Raw genomic sequence first — 16,577 nt, 5'->3', positions numbered from 1 at the left:
AAAACCGTAATATACAAATTAATGAATGAATGAAAGAACCAATGATGTGAAAAAACTAATGACAGAAGTGTCCGTGTCGGTCTTAATGTTCAATTGCGGGGAGGATAATTATTCAAACATTATAGGAAGAGGGTCGGGGATAAAGGGACATATTCATGTGTGTCAGAACATGGAGACCTATAAACAGATAGCTATAAATAGCCGACTCAAATGGCTTGCATGACTTTCAGGACATTATCAAAATAATAAAAGAAACACACCAGGTATAAATATAATAAGCTTTTAATATAAACAAATATTTTTTGGTCAAAACAAAAACATGTAAACATAGATCTATAAAAGAAATCATACGTCTCTTCTAATTTCTAGATATTGGATTTTTTTCTCTAACTTTTGCTAAAAACATATGACTTAAATATCTCTTTATAAGTATAATTTGTTGTACAGATTTTGCATTGGTAACAGAGATATTATCGTAGTTTGTGTTAAACACAGAATACATACATATACGTACACATAAATAAAAATATAATATCAAATGTTATACTAGTAATATATGACCTTACAAACACATTTAATCTTTTGCATATTGGGCATATTAGACTGTTTGTTAGGGCTTCTATGGTCGCTTCCAAATGAAAGGTTAAATGGGTACTTAATGTGTTAAACACAGAACACATACATATATGTACACATAAATAAAATATAATACTAAATGTTATACTACTAATATATGACCATACACATACATCTAACTTTTTGCATATTGGGAAAATTGTCGTATGCTTAAATGTCATCTGCTTTATTTTTGAAATTGTATCCAATTTCCTCGAAATGTAAATTTGACTTAAAAAGCACGGAACCTTATAAGACGCCAAACCGTTTCTTAAAGCTTCTATGATCGCTTCCATCAGGGTTACTGTATATGATTTGTATTTAATTATAATTATATATACATGATTTTAAATAAATGCAAATCGTATAACCCTGAGTAGAGGTCCAAATATATATCTATTATATATTATGTATATATAATGTGCTTGGATTTATAAGCGACGGAAATTGGTTTCAAATGTTAATAATATTACCATGTCACGTACATCTATAGATGTTAATATCTGCAATGCTTGGAAAGCGACGTCTGGTAGACATGTCGTTTGCTTAATTTTTCAATTGTATCCAGTTTTCTTCAAACTAAATAAAATGATTGTCAAACAGCTGAATACCTGACAAAACAGCTAAATACTTGCATTTAGCGTCTTGACTTGAATATCAAGCTGTATACATAGTCTAGTATGATCACGCATGTTAAAGGTTAATAATTGGGTACCAAATATTTACATATAAATAAATGCACAGCACATATAGATTGTGAGCAAAAATACAAAAAAATATACGATGAGGATTTATCAATAAATAGAAAAGAAATCGGTGGAAATGGTATTGTTATTTTATCATTTTTGTACAACATGCTCGTAAAAAGATTGATTAGTAATTTAATTTATTATAAATTAAATTCAACTAAAACTTGTAACATCAAGCACAAGTCAACACTTTTATACTCGAAAATGTCATATATTCAACACTGGTTTCCATAGCGACCATCAAGTTCCAATTATCTAAGTTTATACAAATTTCAATAGCTGCAGGGTATATTATATACTATATAATAGCTCTATATTTGATATAGGTATTTGATATATTTAATTCATCAAGTAAGGGATTTGACATTTCAATAACTGTTAAAACATAGTAAAAGAAATCACAGCTGGCGATTTTAATTGTATCAAATTGTTTCCACTTGGAGTTTAATCTCATAGGGATGTCTCCGTGTCCAAAACGTAAAAAAAATAAAAAATGATATTATTTGTAACGACCCTGATAAAAAATGTACGGAGCGTGTGAGCGTTGAGACTCGTCATAAGTGGGCGGCGCAATATGTTGTGACGTCACATTGTGCATCGGCGCAGACGGCTGAATATATGCTTGCCTATTGTCATAATACGCGCTATTAATACCACCATTATTCTGGTTTTGCTGGAATGAATCAAATGCATGGTTTTCGCGCGCGAAAGAATTTGAACTGGCAATGTTTCTATTCCCAGCAGCGTTTCTGTCTGCCCTACTTCTGTGAGGGGTGTGACGCATAAAAAAGTATAGCATAACAAATGCAAACACTGCAACTACCATCATACCACCAATCACGATTCCCAATACAGACAAGTCGTCTGCTTCACCTTCTGGAGATTCTGTAGATTCCTCGCAAATTCCTATAGATGATAAATACAAACATTTGAGCCGCGTCATGACAAAACCAACATAATGCGTTTGCGAAGAGCATAGATCCAGACTAGCCTGCGCATCCGCGCAGTCTGATCATGATCCATGCGTTTCGCTATCAGTTTCTCTACTTATTACAGGATTTGTAAGCGAACAGCATGGATCCTGATCAGACTGCGCGGATGCGCAGGCTGGTCTGGATCCATGCTGGTCGCAAACGCACTATGTTGGTTTTGTCATGGCGCGGCTCATTTATGACAGTAAAAATACATGTAATTATTTTTCTGTTTGACACACTTTCAAGGATATATGGCGACTTCCCTGCTTTACTGGTGGAGGTACATCTTAGCCTCTCAAATGCCTATTCGCATATTATTTCTGGCAACAACCGGGCTCCTGAGTAGAACCACCGACCTTTCGTAAGCTAGCTGGATATCTTTTTTTTCACATGAAAGAATCCAGTATCTCTGGCATGATTTGATCCCATAGCGGTAAGGGACAAGTAGCTTCAAGTCAACAATCATAACCATCTGGTCCCAGACGCCCCTCTACATATAATAATAATGAAAATAGATAAATATTATAAATAACTGAAATGACAAATTGTTGGTTTAATTTAAGAAGCACTACAAAGTCAATGTTCTGATCATGTTAGCCCATTTTGAATAAGGAAACTATTTTTTCATGTTTAACAGAACAGGCATTTTATAAAGGTATATATACATGTATACCATATCAGTACATTAATATGAATGATAAATATAAATGTATATTCATTTAACACTTGAAAACAGCCAGAAATACAAATACCACATGTCAACGTACAGACCCAAAGCAATGTTTATATGAAATAAATTCTCGCATCAAATTGCATGAGCCCAAAACACAAGATATGCAATACAGTAATGTAACAACAAATTTACGTTCTTTGTTAAACAAATTACCTACAAAAGCCAAACACAACGAAATACATGATGAAAATGTAACATTAAAGTTTCAAGTGAATGCCGATAAAGTTTAAAGACATAAATATGCCTCAGAAATGCGTTTATTTATATTTCTCAAAAACTTTTAATTTTGGTGTACTATTTTAGTATCCAAAAAATTACTCATTTGCCGATTATTTGGACCATCTGTTGCTTTTTGATAATAAGTACAGTTACAGTGAATAAGTATTTCGTATGAAAGTCAAAATACTACTTTGTTTACAGTTTGCTACTTTTATGACAAATAATTTCACATTCATCGCTACTTTCTTCAGGTAACAAGCATCTCACATTCTCTACAATCAATATCTTAACATAATAAAATTCATATTTGTCCTTTCTTAAGAAGTAAAATTTATTTGTTTCTGAGGCAGAATGTGCCTTTAAAACATAAGCTTATAGTTATTAAAATATTAAATCGATCTTAATCAATATCCACCGGTCGCTTTGTTCCAAAACGGTCTGTATTAGAACAATCCCCATTTACGTCACATCCGGAAAGGGCGGTAACTTTTCCGCGACACTGATTGCATATTGGAAAGATAACCAGTCTGTCAAAAGTTACACCGGATAATATTGACAGATTGTTCATTTCTCTCTTGTTTTGAGACATCAATCAATTACCTTTCTTTTTTTGCAATGTTGAGCATGTGTGAAAATAATTCTTTTCTTTTTTGTCTTCAATCTGTTTGTTTGATTGTGTTTTTTAACGTCACACCGACACAGTATAGGTCATATGGCGACGTTCCAGCTTTACTGGTGAAGGAACACCTCAGGTGCCCTTCCGTGTATTATTTCAGGCACGAACGGGCACCTGAGTAGAACCACCAACGTTCCGTAACTAGCTGGATAGCTTTTCCTAACAACAGAAAGATCCGAAAGTCACTGTCGGATTCGAAATCCCACAGCGGTGAGCAGTGGTTTGAAAGTTCAACGACCTTTAAAACCACTCGGCCAAAAACCCCCTCTTAAAATCTGTAAAGTCCTTAAGTTAGAAAAAGAACAAAATACCTGTATGTGCACTTGTGATAAACCTTCAATTCCAAGTAGCCAGTTTTCTTGTCTAGTACAATATGGTGAAGCTAGAGGTTTAACATCTTTGCCTTTTGAACACCAACTACATCCAGATATTCCGTGACAGCCGCTAAAAAACATTAGTTGCGTTTATACTGGTGGCAATCATGTTTCAAAAACGACCTTGATAAAATCGATTACTACATACTTTTTTCAATATTGCTGTTCATTTATCTAAGACTATGTGGGGGGAAATTTAAGATATTTTAAGGAGCTTATTGTAGCTCTCGGTCCAATTCCTTTCTGCTTAAATTGTAGATTATTAACATTTATATATTACATTGAATAAAAATATGTTTAAACTAAAGATCTTTTAACTTCTTTTTTAATTGACCAATATTATGTAATTAACACATCATTGTGTCAACTCCAGAACTGGAAAATTACCCCCTAGGTACTGATATATATGTTACCTAATGTGATATAAGAAATATCTCGCAGGCAATGTTCTCAATGAGAGTGAAACTAGTATTCACGAGCCGAGGGTGATACAACAAATTGTCAGCCGGAGAACAATCCTCCATGAGGGTTTAATTCATGAGGCGAAGGAGATATAACAAAATTCTCCTAGAGGGTAGTCTCTATGAAGGTGATATTTATTAACTGAGGGTATTATAACAATTATATCCGGGGAATATTCTCTTTGACAATGACATTCATGAGCCGGGGAATATTCTCTATGTGAGTGATATTCATGAGCCAAAGGTTATATTGCAAGTATCTCTCGAGGAATATTCTCTTTGAGAGTGATATTCATATATTCATGAGCCGAGGGTGATGTAACAAATATTTCAAGGGGGGTATTCGAGGGTGATATTTGATAAGAACGAATTATAGGTCTATGAGAGTTTAACTATAAAATATATATTCAGATATATATTTTTAATGAAACTGTGTGTCCAAAATATTAATTATCAACTCATTATAGAGAGAAAATATACCTCATGGACGTCTGTTTTTCGCATTCTGTTAGGAAACATCTTTGAATACCCTTGATCTTCTCCACTTCAGATATACTTTCTGTCTCCAGCGCTGGGGTGCGAGGTGCGCAAGTTGGCGCTGCATCTCTAAAGAATATATGAGCCGCGTCACAACAAAACCAAAATAGTGCGTTTGCAACCAGCATGGATCCAGACCGCGCAGTCTGATCAGGATCCATGCTGTTCGCTATCAGTTTCTCTACTTGTAATAGAGTTGGTAAGCGAACAGCATGGATCCTGCACGGATGCGCAGGCTGGTCTGGATCAATGCTGGTCGCAAACGCACTATGTTGGTTTTGTCATGGTGCGGCTCTTATAATATATGTGCTCAAAGAATGAATATAAACTTATTACAAGTTCTCACACTATAAAGCAATAAATCAGCCTTCCTTGAATGAGTGGGGCTATTATGTTTTTGTTGGGTTTTAAGTCACATCGACAACTTAAATGTTATATTGCACTGCCCAACTCTCCCTCCCCAGATTATCTGGTCAAGGAACACCTCAGATGCCCCTTTAATTTGTGAATTACTTTTGGCTAAGCCGGGAACTGTCTATAGCCACAAACTTTCCGTAAGCTTGGTGGATAGCTTCGGCACATGAAAAATACACGCACAAGTCCCTGACTAGACACGAACCCATTGCGGTGAGGGACAAGTGATTTGAAGTCTGCAACCTGAACTTCTCGGCAATAATGAGATTGTGTTTCGACTGTGCCAGGAGTCTACGATATCTGTATTAAGCCATATCAACCTTTACGCAGATGCAGACTGCCCAGACATATAATCCTGTTGATGGCTTGATTGAAGCATTTTGATTTTGAGAGCCTTTGGATTGGAAATAGACAGTTCATTAGCCAAAGCAAGACTAAAATAAATGTAAACATTAAAGACCCATCAGCCAAAGAAATGAATAAATCGTTTTGGTTTTTTTTGCAATAAAAGAAAACTTGTGTTTAATTATATTATTGTTGACTTAGAACATGTGAAATGCTTAAACCATCAGAAGAAAATGCTGTATGTGACATAATTTGTCATAATGGAAGGAAGATGTAAACAAAATGGTATTTTGACATTAACATTTTTGAGACTGTTACAAGGCACAAAAACGAAAAGCATTGTTTGAGGCTTATTGGACCTTTAAAGTTTCTGTATGTTGTAAATTAAATATGTAACATATACAAAAAGTATAAACGGTTACCTTTCAACAAAATATAAACATTTACATACAAAAACTTTCATATTTATATGACAGTTGCTTGTAAAATATCATTTTTCTTAAAAATTATTTCTTATTTCATTTTACTTAAGTAATTTCTTATAACAAATCAATTTCTTATTATAATAGCATATACATATTTATTTTTAGTACAGGGCTGTTTAGAATGTACCAAGTTATATGCTATTAACATGTATACTTACGCAAGTAGCTCGTATTCGTTCAGACAGTAGTTAAAATTAGTGGTCGTATAGCAGAGGCAGTCGCATTTGGACCTTTTACATGCTAACACACTTGGCGATTGTCCGTACGTCTGAAATATATTGTTGTTGAAATAAGTACAAAGTGTTCGTATATGAAGCAAGAAAATATATATAAAGAAGGAAAATCATTTTTGCAAAAAATAACGCTTGCATTTGAAAATTTGCTTATCGAGTAATATATAATTCAAATTTTCATGCACATATAAGAAGGCGGCAAATTATAAAGAATGCCACTATGTTTTTCAAGACTTCTATTTAGAGGCTATTTCCTATTGCAAAAGTTATGTTCAATCCGATACCGATATTATCATTTTTTTATATATAAATGTCCTTAATCTGGGCTACAATTTGCAAGCCGTCCGGGTGTGAATCGGGCGACCCTGGTTCGATTCCGGACGGCGCATGTCACTTTCGTTGTGATTGATCATGAAATCCTTTCTACGGTCATCCGCACTGTACCTCCTGCTCTGGCATGTTTCAGAAGTTTCAGTTCTTTGCGAAAGTGAAGGCAACAAGTACTAGTAAACTGCTTGACAGCCTGCCCAGGAACGATGCGGTGCGTTGATCTGTGCTCTGGTGAATTCAATGTGGCTTACCGTCGTGATCTGGAGTGAAAACTACCATCACAACAACCACCACTGCTACAATTTGTATCAGTTTTCAGATGGTTTGATAATCAGTCCCAGATATCACTAGAGTTCTTTCGACCACTGATAAGATATGTTAGATATAAATACTTACCTTGCAGCATATAGTTTGTCCTGGTATATAAAGCTTCCTTTTTATTATAATGAAAATGTTCGTGTTTTCAACTGGTCGGATTTCATACTTGGCATATGATGACAGTCTGTCATATTGAGATGAGGATGTCGTTACCTTAAAAGGTTATACAATATATTAAAGTACGGTAAAACCCAAACACCAAACAGTATCAAAGTACGGCAACCTGGACATGAAACAATGTTAAGGTACGGGCAATACTATGGAGGCTATTCGTTGCCAAAAATCCAGCCTTTGAAACTTGACAATGCATACTTCGGTTCTACTAAACAGATTAGTAAAAATCTAATTGTCGATCCGAGAGTTACATACTGCACTGGTATTAAGCATTTTGATCATCTTGATTTGATAAAATGGTTCAGCTGTAAACATGCAACTTAGATAAATTGCAAACTTTATTTTCAAATTTGTGACATGTAGAAATGTAAACGATAGAACGTACACAATACGTTTAATGATGTGCATCATGACGTTGAGCAACTTGACACTCTCAGGTTTACAACACCACACTTTCCTTTTACATTCTAACGCGATTAACATTTGTAAGCGATTTTGCAACTTCCATATATGGAATTATCACGGAAATAGACGAAAATTAATAGGCGGAGCCAATTTTCACGAAAGCAGATATAAAGAGAGGTAACTCTTGCTGGTACAAAAATATTTTAAATTATATAGAAACTGTTATAAATTTCTGCAATACAGTTGACTTTGAACATCCTCTGATTTTGTTAAAACGTATTCTAGTACAGGATATTCAAGTAATGCAAAATTGGTTAAGATATAATGAAACAATGTCACAACGTTTATACTGATTATGAGCATAATAATATGCAAAAACTAAAGTTGGTGAATGAACATAAGGGAATGTTTCCCATATATAATGACACACACCTCTGTAAGATGATATGAACGATAGGGTTTGTGTGCCTTCAAACGTTACACGGTAATACTTGATGGCATATCTTTTACATTCAGCAAATAGTACTATAATGCGATACATGGAAGTCACTTTTGGCAACACGAATAAAGAGAACTGAACAGTAAGTACTTTCTTTAAAGGACTATGTTGTGTTGTAGAAAAACCCATATTTTTGATTAAGTGTATAACCACGAAACAATTCAAAGTTTACCATCGATAATTCCGTTGTATAACCAAAAACTTGTGAATTTGTCCCATTTAATATTGAAATAAATATTCAGTGTATCCTAGCATCTTTGTTTACCTCCATTGGGAGGTATTTTGAGTCATAGGATGTGATATTAAATATATGTAAGCTGACGTAAGTTAAGGTCTTTTTATGCATTGTACTGAATCAATAGCAACTCTATAATCTGTGTATACATGCTGTCAATAGCTCTGTCTATCTGATCAAAAGCAGAGAACTATTTTATGTACATGAAATACTACACAAAATATTTATTAAGATTTGTAAGTGACGGCTTTCTAAGAGATAGAATAAACAAGAAATACATAAATTGATAATTAACATACTAGTACATACCTTTGGACTCATTTAAATATTATTACTGAAAAACAAAATGGTAAATATGGGAAATATTTCTATACAGTATGTTAAAAATAAAAAGTTATGCACGAAAGGGTACATACAACTTTGGTTTTAATTTTACTATTGTTAAAACATTTTTCTTGTCAATTAAAGTTACTAATGTACTAGTAAATGCTACTACTAGGAAAGACAACAGCCATAATTTAGTCTGTATTTGTAAAGTCGTATCAAAATCTCTATAATATGTTGAAAATTTGAAAGTGGTAAGGTAGCAGCTTAACTGTAAATGTTACTCATCCCTATGCAAATTGGAATACCCTCAGTAAAATTTATTTATCGTTGAATATAGTCTTATCAATAGTTTTTACTTCCTTGAAAAACATTTATCCTCAGGCAGTAAGTAGCCTGGTGAGTTTTTTTATTGTTTTTTTTTCAAGTTTCTTTTTCTAAAAAATGTGGTATCTACAAAGTTATAAAACTTATATGCCTATAATCCTTTAAAGTCCGCTGATGTTGACTGTATAAAGGCATAGATTGGCAATTATGCTGATCCGAATCATGATGGTTCGACAATGTAAAGCTAAGAATGTCACTTCTGTTTTGTCGGCATATACACGAACAATGAGTATTCGAACACTTGGTATTGCTACTTTCAGCAGAACAGTTAATGTTTTGTCTATTTTGTTGAAATGCATGTTTACAATGTTAAACCGGCAAACTCAATCCAAGAATGCAAACATTGGAGTTTACATACAAAGAAATACAATTGTATTTTGTCCGTTAGCAAACTGTTCAACTCAGATCAACAAGGCTGGATTTTTGGCAACGAATAGCCTCCATACAATACATGCCCGCATGCCTAACCGTATTAAGGTACGGGCAAAAAGCGGACACGTAACACCATTAAGATTCAGGCAAGTCTGGACTTACAGCATCATTGTGTATATAAGTACGAATATTTATATAATACTTAATTTGAAATACTTTGAACCTTTTTCTGTAATCAGTAGAATATTTATAAAGTATTAAAGAAATATATAAAGTTCTTAACAATTTTCCAGAAAAAATAAAACCATTATAACGTAAAAATCGTTTTATTCAAATTTCACATAAACAAGCATGATACCACATAAATAAGAATAATTACACATGAGCAAGCGGGATAACACAAACTAAACAAGCATGATTACATATAAACAAGCATTACTACACATAAACAAGCATTAATACACATAAACACGCATCATTACACATAAACAAGCATGACTACACATAAACAAGCATGATTACAGATGAACAAGCAGGTTCACACATAAACAAGCATAATTACACATAAACAAGTATAATTACACATATACAAGCACGATTTTACATAAACAAGCATAATTTCACATAAACAAGCATAAATTACACATAAAAAGGATTGCTCACACACATAAACAAGCATGATTACACATAAACAAGTAATTACAATAAACAAGCATGCTCACACATAAACAAGCATGATTATACATAAGCAAGCATAATAAGACATAAACAAGCATAATTACACATAAGCAAGCATGACTACACATATCCAAGCATGATTAGACATAAACAAGCATGATTAGACATAAACAAGCATAATTACACAAACAAGCATGATCACAGCTAAACAAAGTTGATTACACATAAATAAGCATAATAAGACATAAACAAGAATGATTAGACATAAACAAGCATGATTACACATAAACAAGGATGATCACACATAAACAAGCATAATTACACATAGACAAGCATAATTACACATAGACAAGCATAATTACACATAAACAAGCAAAATTAGACATAAACAAGCATGATTAGACATAAAAAGCATGATTAGACATAAACAAGCATGATTAGACATAAACAAGCATAATTACACATAAACAAGCACATTTACACATAAACAAGCATGCTCACACCTAAACAAGCTTGATTTCACATACAAAAGCATGATTAGACATAAACAAGCATTATTACACATACACAAGCATAATTACACATAAACACGCATGATTACACCTAAACAAGCATGATTACACATAAACAAGCATAATTAGACAAAACGAGCATGATTACACATAAACAAGCATAAACATAAACAAACATGATTACACATAAACAAGCATAATTAGACATAAACAAGCATGATTACACATAAACAAGCATGATTACACATAAACAAGCATGATTAAACATAAACAAGCATAATTAGACATAAACAAGCATGATTAAATATAAACAAGCATGATTACACATAAGCAAGTGTAAGAAAGAAAAAAAATCTATTCTTTATTTTTCAAATAATATCTTACACACCACGAAAGACACAATACAATACAATTGAAATATCAACTTACCCTGTAGCTATATTGCTCTTTTATATTTTCGAAATCAATACATTTCGATTTCACCATGACATTGTTGCTAACTAAATCGTCTGCAATTGCAGGTTCCTGAAAGCACATGGATTTAAATAATGATAATATTTACTCTGTTAAGTCTGTGTAATGGATTGTAGCTGTCATAGTATTTGTAAGTTTGGAGGGCTTCAGTAAAAGAGTTAATAAATATAATGAGCCGTGTCATGACAAAACCAACATAATGGGTTTGCGACCAGCATGGATCCAGACCAGCCTGCGCTTCCGCGCAGTCTGATCAGGATCCATGCTGTTCGCTATCAGTTTCTCTTCTTGTAATAGAGTTGGTAAGCGAACAGCATGGATCCTGATCAGACTGCGCGGATGCGCAGGCTGGTCTGGATCCATGCTGGTCGAAAACGCATGATGTTGGTTTTGTCATGACGCAGCTCATATTATGAAAATAAGTGGAGCTAAAAGTGGAAGCTGAACGAGTCCATTTGAAGAACTATTCGGATAAACTGATAAAAATTTGAAATATTTGATGTTCTACAATCTCTCACAGGCGTTCGGCACATTTGCGATGACTATAATAGTCAAATTATCATAAAATGATCCTCCCTTGATCATCAAGAACATAATTACTGTTCAGCACCCGTTTACTATATATGTGTAAAGTATATATTTTATACAGTAAACGGATGTTGGATAGTAATTCTGTTCTTGATGATCAAGGGATCATAATTTTATGATAATTAAACCATTATGGTCATGGCAAATGTGCCGAACGGCTGTGCAATTATCTATGATCTTTTGCGTAAGAAAGATAAATAAGATAAAAAAATGCAATCAAATAAAAAGCTAAGTATAAGAAACGTAGGCCCTTTATTACCAATTTAATTGTTATGGATTATCCTGATATACAGAATATAATAAATTCATTTTAGTTCAAATACCTTATATGTAAGATGGACATTTTCTAAATGAGGATGTTTCGTTGATGGTTGCACAAAGTCACGGTGTAGAACGATAAAACCGCTGTCATCTATCAGAAAACATCTGCAAAAATTTTGCAAAGATATTTTAATGGTCAATGTTTTGTAATTAATTTATGTATATAAGAGTTTTAATTTACATACTGATTTGATGAATTTAAGATAAAAAGACTTAAACTGCCATATGTAAAGCAATTATTTTCTAATTCACTTGCTCAAGCGAAAATAAATTATTTATTCACTTTAAAGTTACATACTTCCTCATATTGAAGTATTGCACGAAAAGAAACTGTACCTAGACAATATTTACTCATATTGCCCGTTGTTAGATACTTCCTCATATTGAAGTATTGCACAAAAAGAGACTGTACCTAGACAATACTTAGTCATATTGCACGTTGTTACATACTTCCTCATATTGGGGTATTTTACAAAAAGAAACTGTGCCTAGACAATATTTACTCATATTGCCCGCTGTTACATATTCCTCATATTTAGGTTATGCATAAAAACAGACTGTACCTAGACAATACTTACCCATATTGCCCGTTGTTACATACTTCCTCGTATTGAATTATTGCACAAAAAGAAACTGTTCCCAGACAATATTTAATCATATTGCCCGTTGTTACATACTTCCTAATACTGAGGTATTGCATAGACAATACTTTCATTGTACTCATATTGCCCGTTGTTACATACTTCCTCATATTGAGGTTTTGTACAAAAAGAGACTTATCTAGACAGTACTTAATGATATTGGCCGTTGTTACATACTTCCTCATATTAAGGTATTGCACAGAAAAGACTGTACCTAGACAATACTTACTCGTATTGCCCGTTGTTACAAACTTTCTCATATTCAGGTATTGTAATTAAAGTATTGTACAGGTATGACATGGTAAAGTCGGTCCCCGCTATCGCCATTGTGCGTTTCGAAGATCTGGAATATATAGATCATAATTTTCTTTTAAACTGCCGGTCTCACAAAACATATTCTACGTAATAAATTGAAGATATTGAATGACTGTAAGTTCAATACTGAATTTATTGAACGAGTTGAATACAATAATATTATGCGAGCCTCTGTGTATTTCGTGGGTTAGTAGGATATATATATAGAGAGAGAGAGAGATTTTCGCGGTTTTTCTTTACTGGACGCTTTCATTGCAGAAAAGCTGTGCGCCACTGTGCACATTACACCATTTTTATCATGATATATGGAGACTAGTGACATTATCCCTCGCATGATATCATAACACTATTTCTTTTATGAAAATGAACACACACAAACTTTATTTCTTTATTAAGCGGAAGAAACATATGCTTTATATCTATATTGGGCGAAAGAAACGCAAAAACGTAAATGATTTCATGACTAAAACTTTACATGATGTTTAGAATACTTAGTTTATAGTATACCCCGGTTCTGTGATTGCTGTTGATAAAGTAATGAGATATCCGGATCCCCAAAGGTCATTATAAGGTGTGGAAAGTACCATCTTGCCTTTGTAGGCAATTGATCTTTCATACCTGGAGAAACAAAACAATATATAATTGGCATTGAGAAAGAACGTCTGCTTTAATTGTTTGCGCATGCGCATATAGAAAATATTACAATTGAAATGGTATTGGTAACGAGACACACCATGACCGATACCTTAGAAATTTAATCATACAACAGTGGTAGACTTAATTTCCTGAACCATTTATTAACCTGAATATATATAAAAGGTCGACAAAAATAAGGTTTTACCATGGCCATAGCCTTGAGATGTCATAAATTTTTTTCGGACGTTGGAATTCCCGGGAAAATATTACGCCACTACATCGATCAGGTGGTTCCCGAGGATACCGCCAAAATAACCCGTTGTCGCACGCGGCTTTCAATATTGATTTGCTCGCAAAATCTCCTCAGGTGTAAATGTTGCTGTCACCGAGTTAATAATTGTAGGCTAAAAAGTCATAAAAATATTATGCAATTTCCATATATTATCAAATATATCATTCATAAAAACAAATCTGTAGTCAACTGGTGAAATAAAAACTTCTTTCTTGCTCTGTTAAAAATACGGCTGTGTCAAAATCAAAACCCTTTTAATTAGTCACTATTTATACTCGCCACCGGTTGCCCGATATGGGCGAGTCTCTCGAGAGAAAGAAGTATTTCAGTCATTTAATATTTTGAGAAGGATAGTGCAAGATACAGCGTAAGCGAAAGATGCCCCAATTCCAAAGTTTCGCTGCTTCTTTAAGTACACTCAATACAACGGGAATTCTTCGAGTTTAGTTCTCCATGAGATGATTTAGTATTTTAGTTGGTCAGCCCGGGAATGGAACCCACAATGTCGAGATTACAAGTCTCGCGCTCTAACCCATTGAGCTATGCTGGCTGGCTGATAATTAGTCGCAGTAACACTTGGCATGTTGTATAGCTAGTTCTGCATGTACAGTAAAAGACTTAATATCTCAAGAAATTTTGCACATCACGTGACATCCTGAAAACAATTACCTATGACAAGTAAATCGTGTACACAAGCTCTTAAAAAGTAACGGAGCGTCCGTGGCCGAGTGGTTAAGGTCGTTGGCTTCAAGTCATTTTCCCCTCACCGCTGTGGCTTTGAATCATCGAAAGGGGCTTTGGATTAATTCATGTGAGGAAGCTATCCAGCTAGCTTACGGAACGTCGGTGATTCTACTCAGGTCTGAAATAATGCACGAAAGGGCACCTGAGGTCATCCTCCACCAGTAAAGCTGGAATGTCGTCATCATGACCTATACAGTATCGATGTGAAGTAAAACCAAAACAAACAAACTTCAAAAGTAGATTTCTACATATTGCCCGTAGTGTTGTTCACATACCCTGAATCCAGGATTATCGCTTGTCACCCCGGTTAAGAAATTTGTATACTTTTCAACTTCATGTGAAGTCTCTTCCGTCTCCAAATATGACGTTGGGTTGATAAAACCTCCTGGGGTTATCATAACAGACGACCTGTCTAAAAATAGTAACGGAAGTATAAAAGACTAGCTAAAAATCTGTAAATCACTTGTATAAATACTGAAAAAATGATTTTCATTGCACGTGCGGATTTTAACAGACAAAGTTACACTGACACTTACAATGTCATATAGAGGTCTTCCAGTTTTATTTGTGATGTCATCAAGTGCCGCGGTTCAGTGGTTTATTTCAAGTATGAGCGTGTACCAGAATAGACATTTTAATATTCCGTATACCAAGAAGGAAACCAGTGCGGCAACAGTGTGTATGTGTGTGTTGATTTCCTGGAAGGCATGCAACCGAAGGGAAGGGGTGGAGAGGGAAGAGGTGGGGAGGGAAGGGGGCAACTGATTTGGCATACCTTTTGTAGAATATCTGTTAAAATTGTTACAGTAAGATATCGTGTTGTCAGCAAGATCAGTTCTGTGGTAGAAAAACGTATCAGCACGCGGTTGTAATGGTTTAATATTGGACTGACGGTCTCCCACTCCAGCAACAATGCACAAAGAAAAATTGCTTCTCGGTACCTAAAAAAAAGAAACTAAGTGTTTTTCTCACAAAACATTTTTAAAGCCTCAAGCTAGTGTTTTTTTTATATATCTAATGTGCGTATTGGTATGTAGTATGAGTGAGACCAAAAGCAGTGTTGGAGTACCACACTAAAGACCATACCGGATAAGGTGTTTGAATGATTAAAGATCCTGTATGTTGTGCTCAAAGTGGTAAACCACACTAAGTGAAATTATAAATACACTGTATATGTACATAATTATGCAAACAAGATAATTTTCAAACATCGAAGAATATGTAAAATACATGTTTGTACTGCAAATATTTGTGCATATTATATGTAATCATTAAAATATATGCATTCATTTCTTATGGTAAAATTTAACTTAAACTTTATAGAAAATCAAATTTTATTACGTCCCTTTATTTACATGAAATGTTAAATTCGGTAAAATCATTATAAATAATGCTTTTCGGAACCTACAATATTGATAAATCTCAATTTGAGCATCATATTTATGATTTAAAACCATACAAATATTATGTTACAGGATGTTTAAATGCTATAATCTCGCCTTTTCACCTAACGGAAT

At 34.0% G+C, this 16,577-nt stretch overlaps 1 protein-coding gene across 1 annotated transcript in view; it reads right to left on the bottom strand.

Moving 5' to 3' along the window:
* Positions 1–264: 264 nt before the first annotated feature.
* Positions 265–16,577, bottom strand: part of LOC132735074 (VWFA and cache domain-containing protein 1-like) — a gene marked incomplete at its 5' end in the record, with an annotated part of 69,505 nt that continues 53,192 nt past the window's right edge. Inside the window, 1 exon segment of the mRNA XM_060721977.1 lies at positions 265–2,270. Within this exon segment, the coding sequence (XP_060577960.1) occupies positions 1,864–2,270 (407 nt within the window).

Source organism: Ruditapes philippinarum, unplaced genomic scaffold (assembly GCF_026571515.1).
Source record: "Ruditapes philippinarum isolate M1 unplaced genomic scaffold, ASM2657151v2 ctg14624_1_1_1_1, whole genome shotgun sequence".
Classification (NCBI taxonomy): domain Eukaryota; kingdom Metazoa; phylum Mollusca; class Bivalvia; order Venerida; family Veneridae; genus Ruditapes; species Ruditapes philippinarum.
Note: the sequence above shows the minus strand (reverse complement) of the source record. Positions and strands in the feature narration are given on the sequence as shown.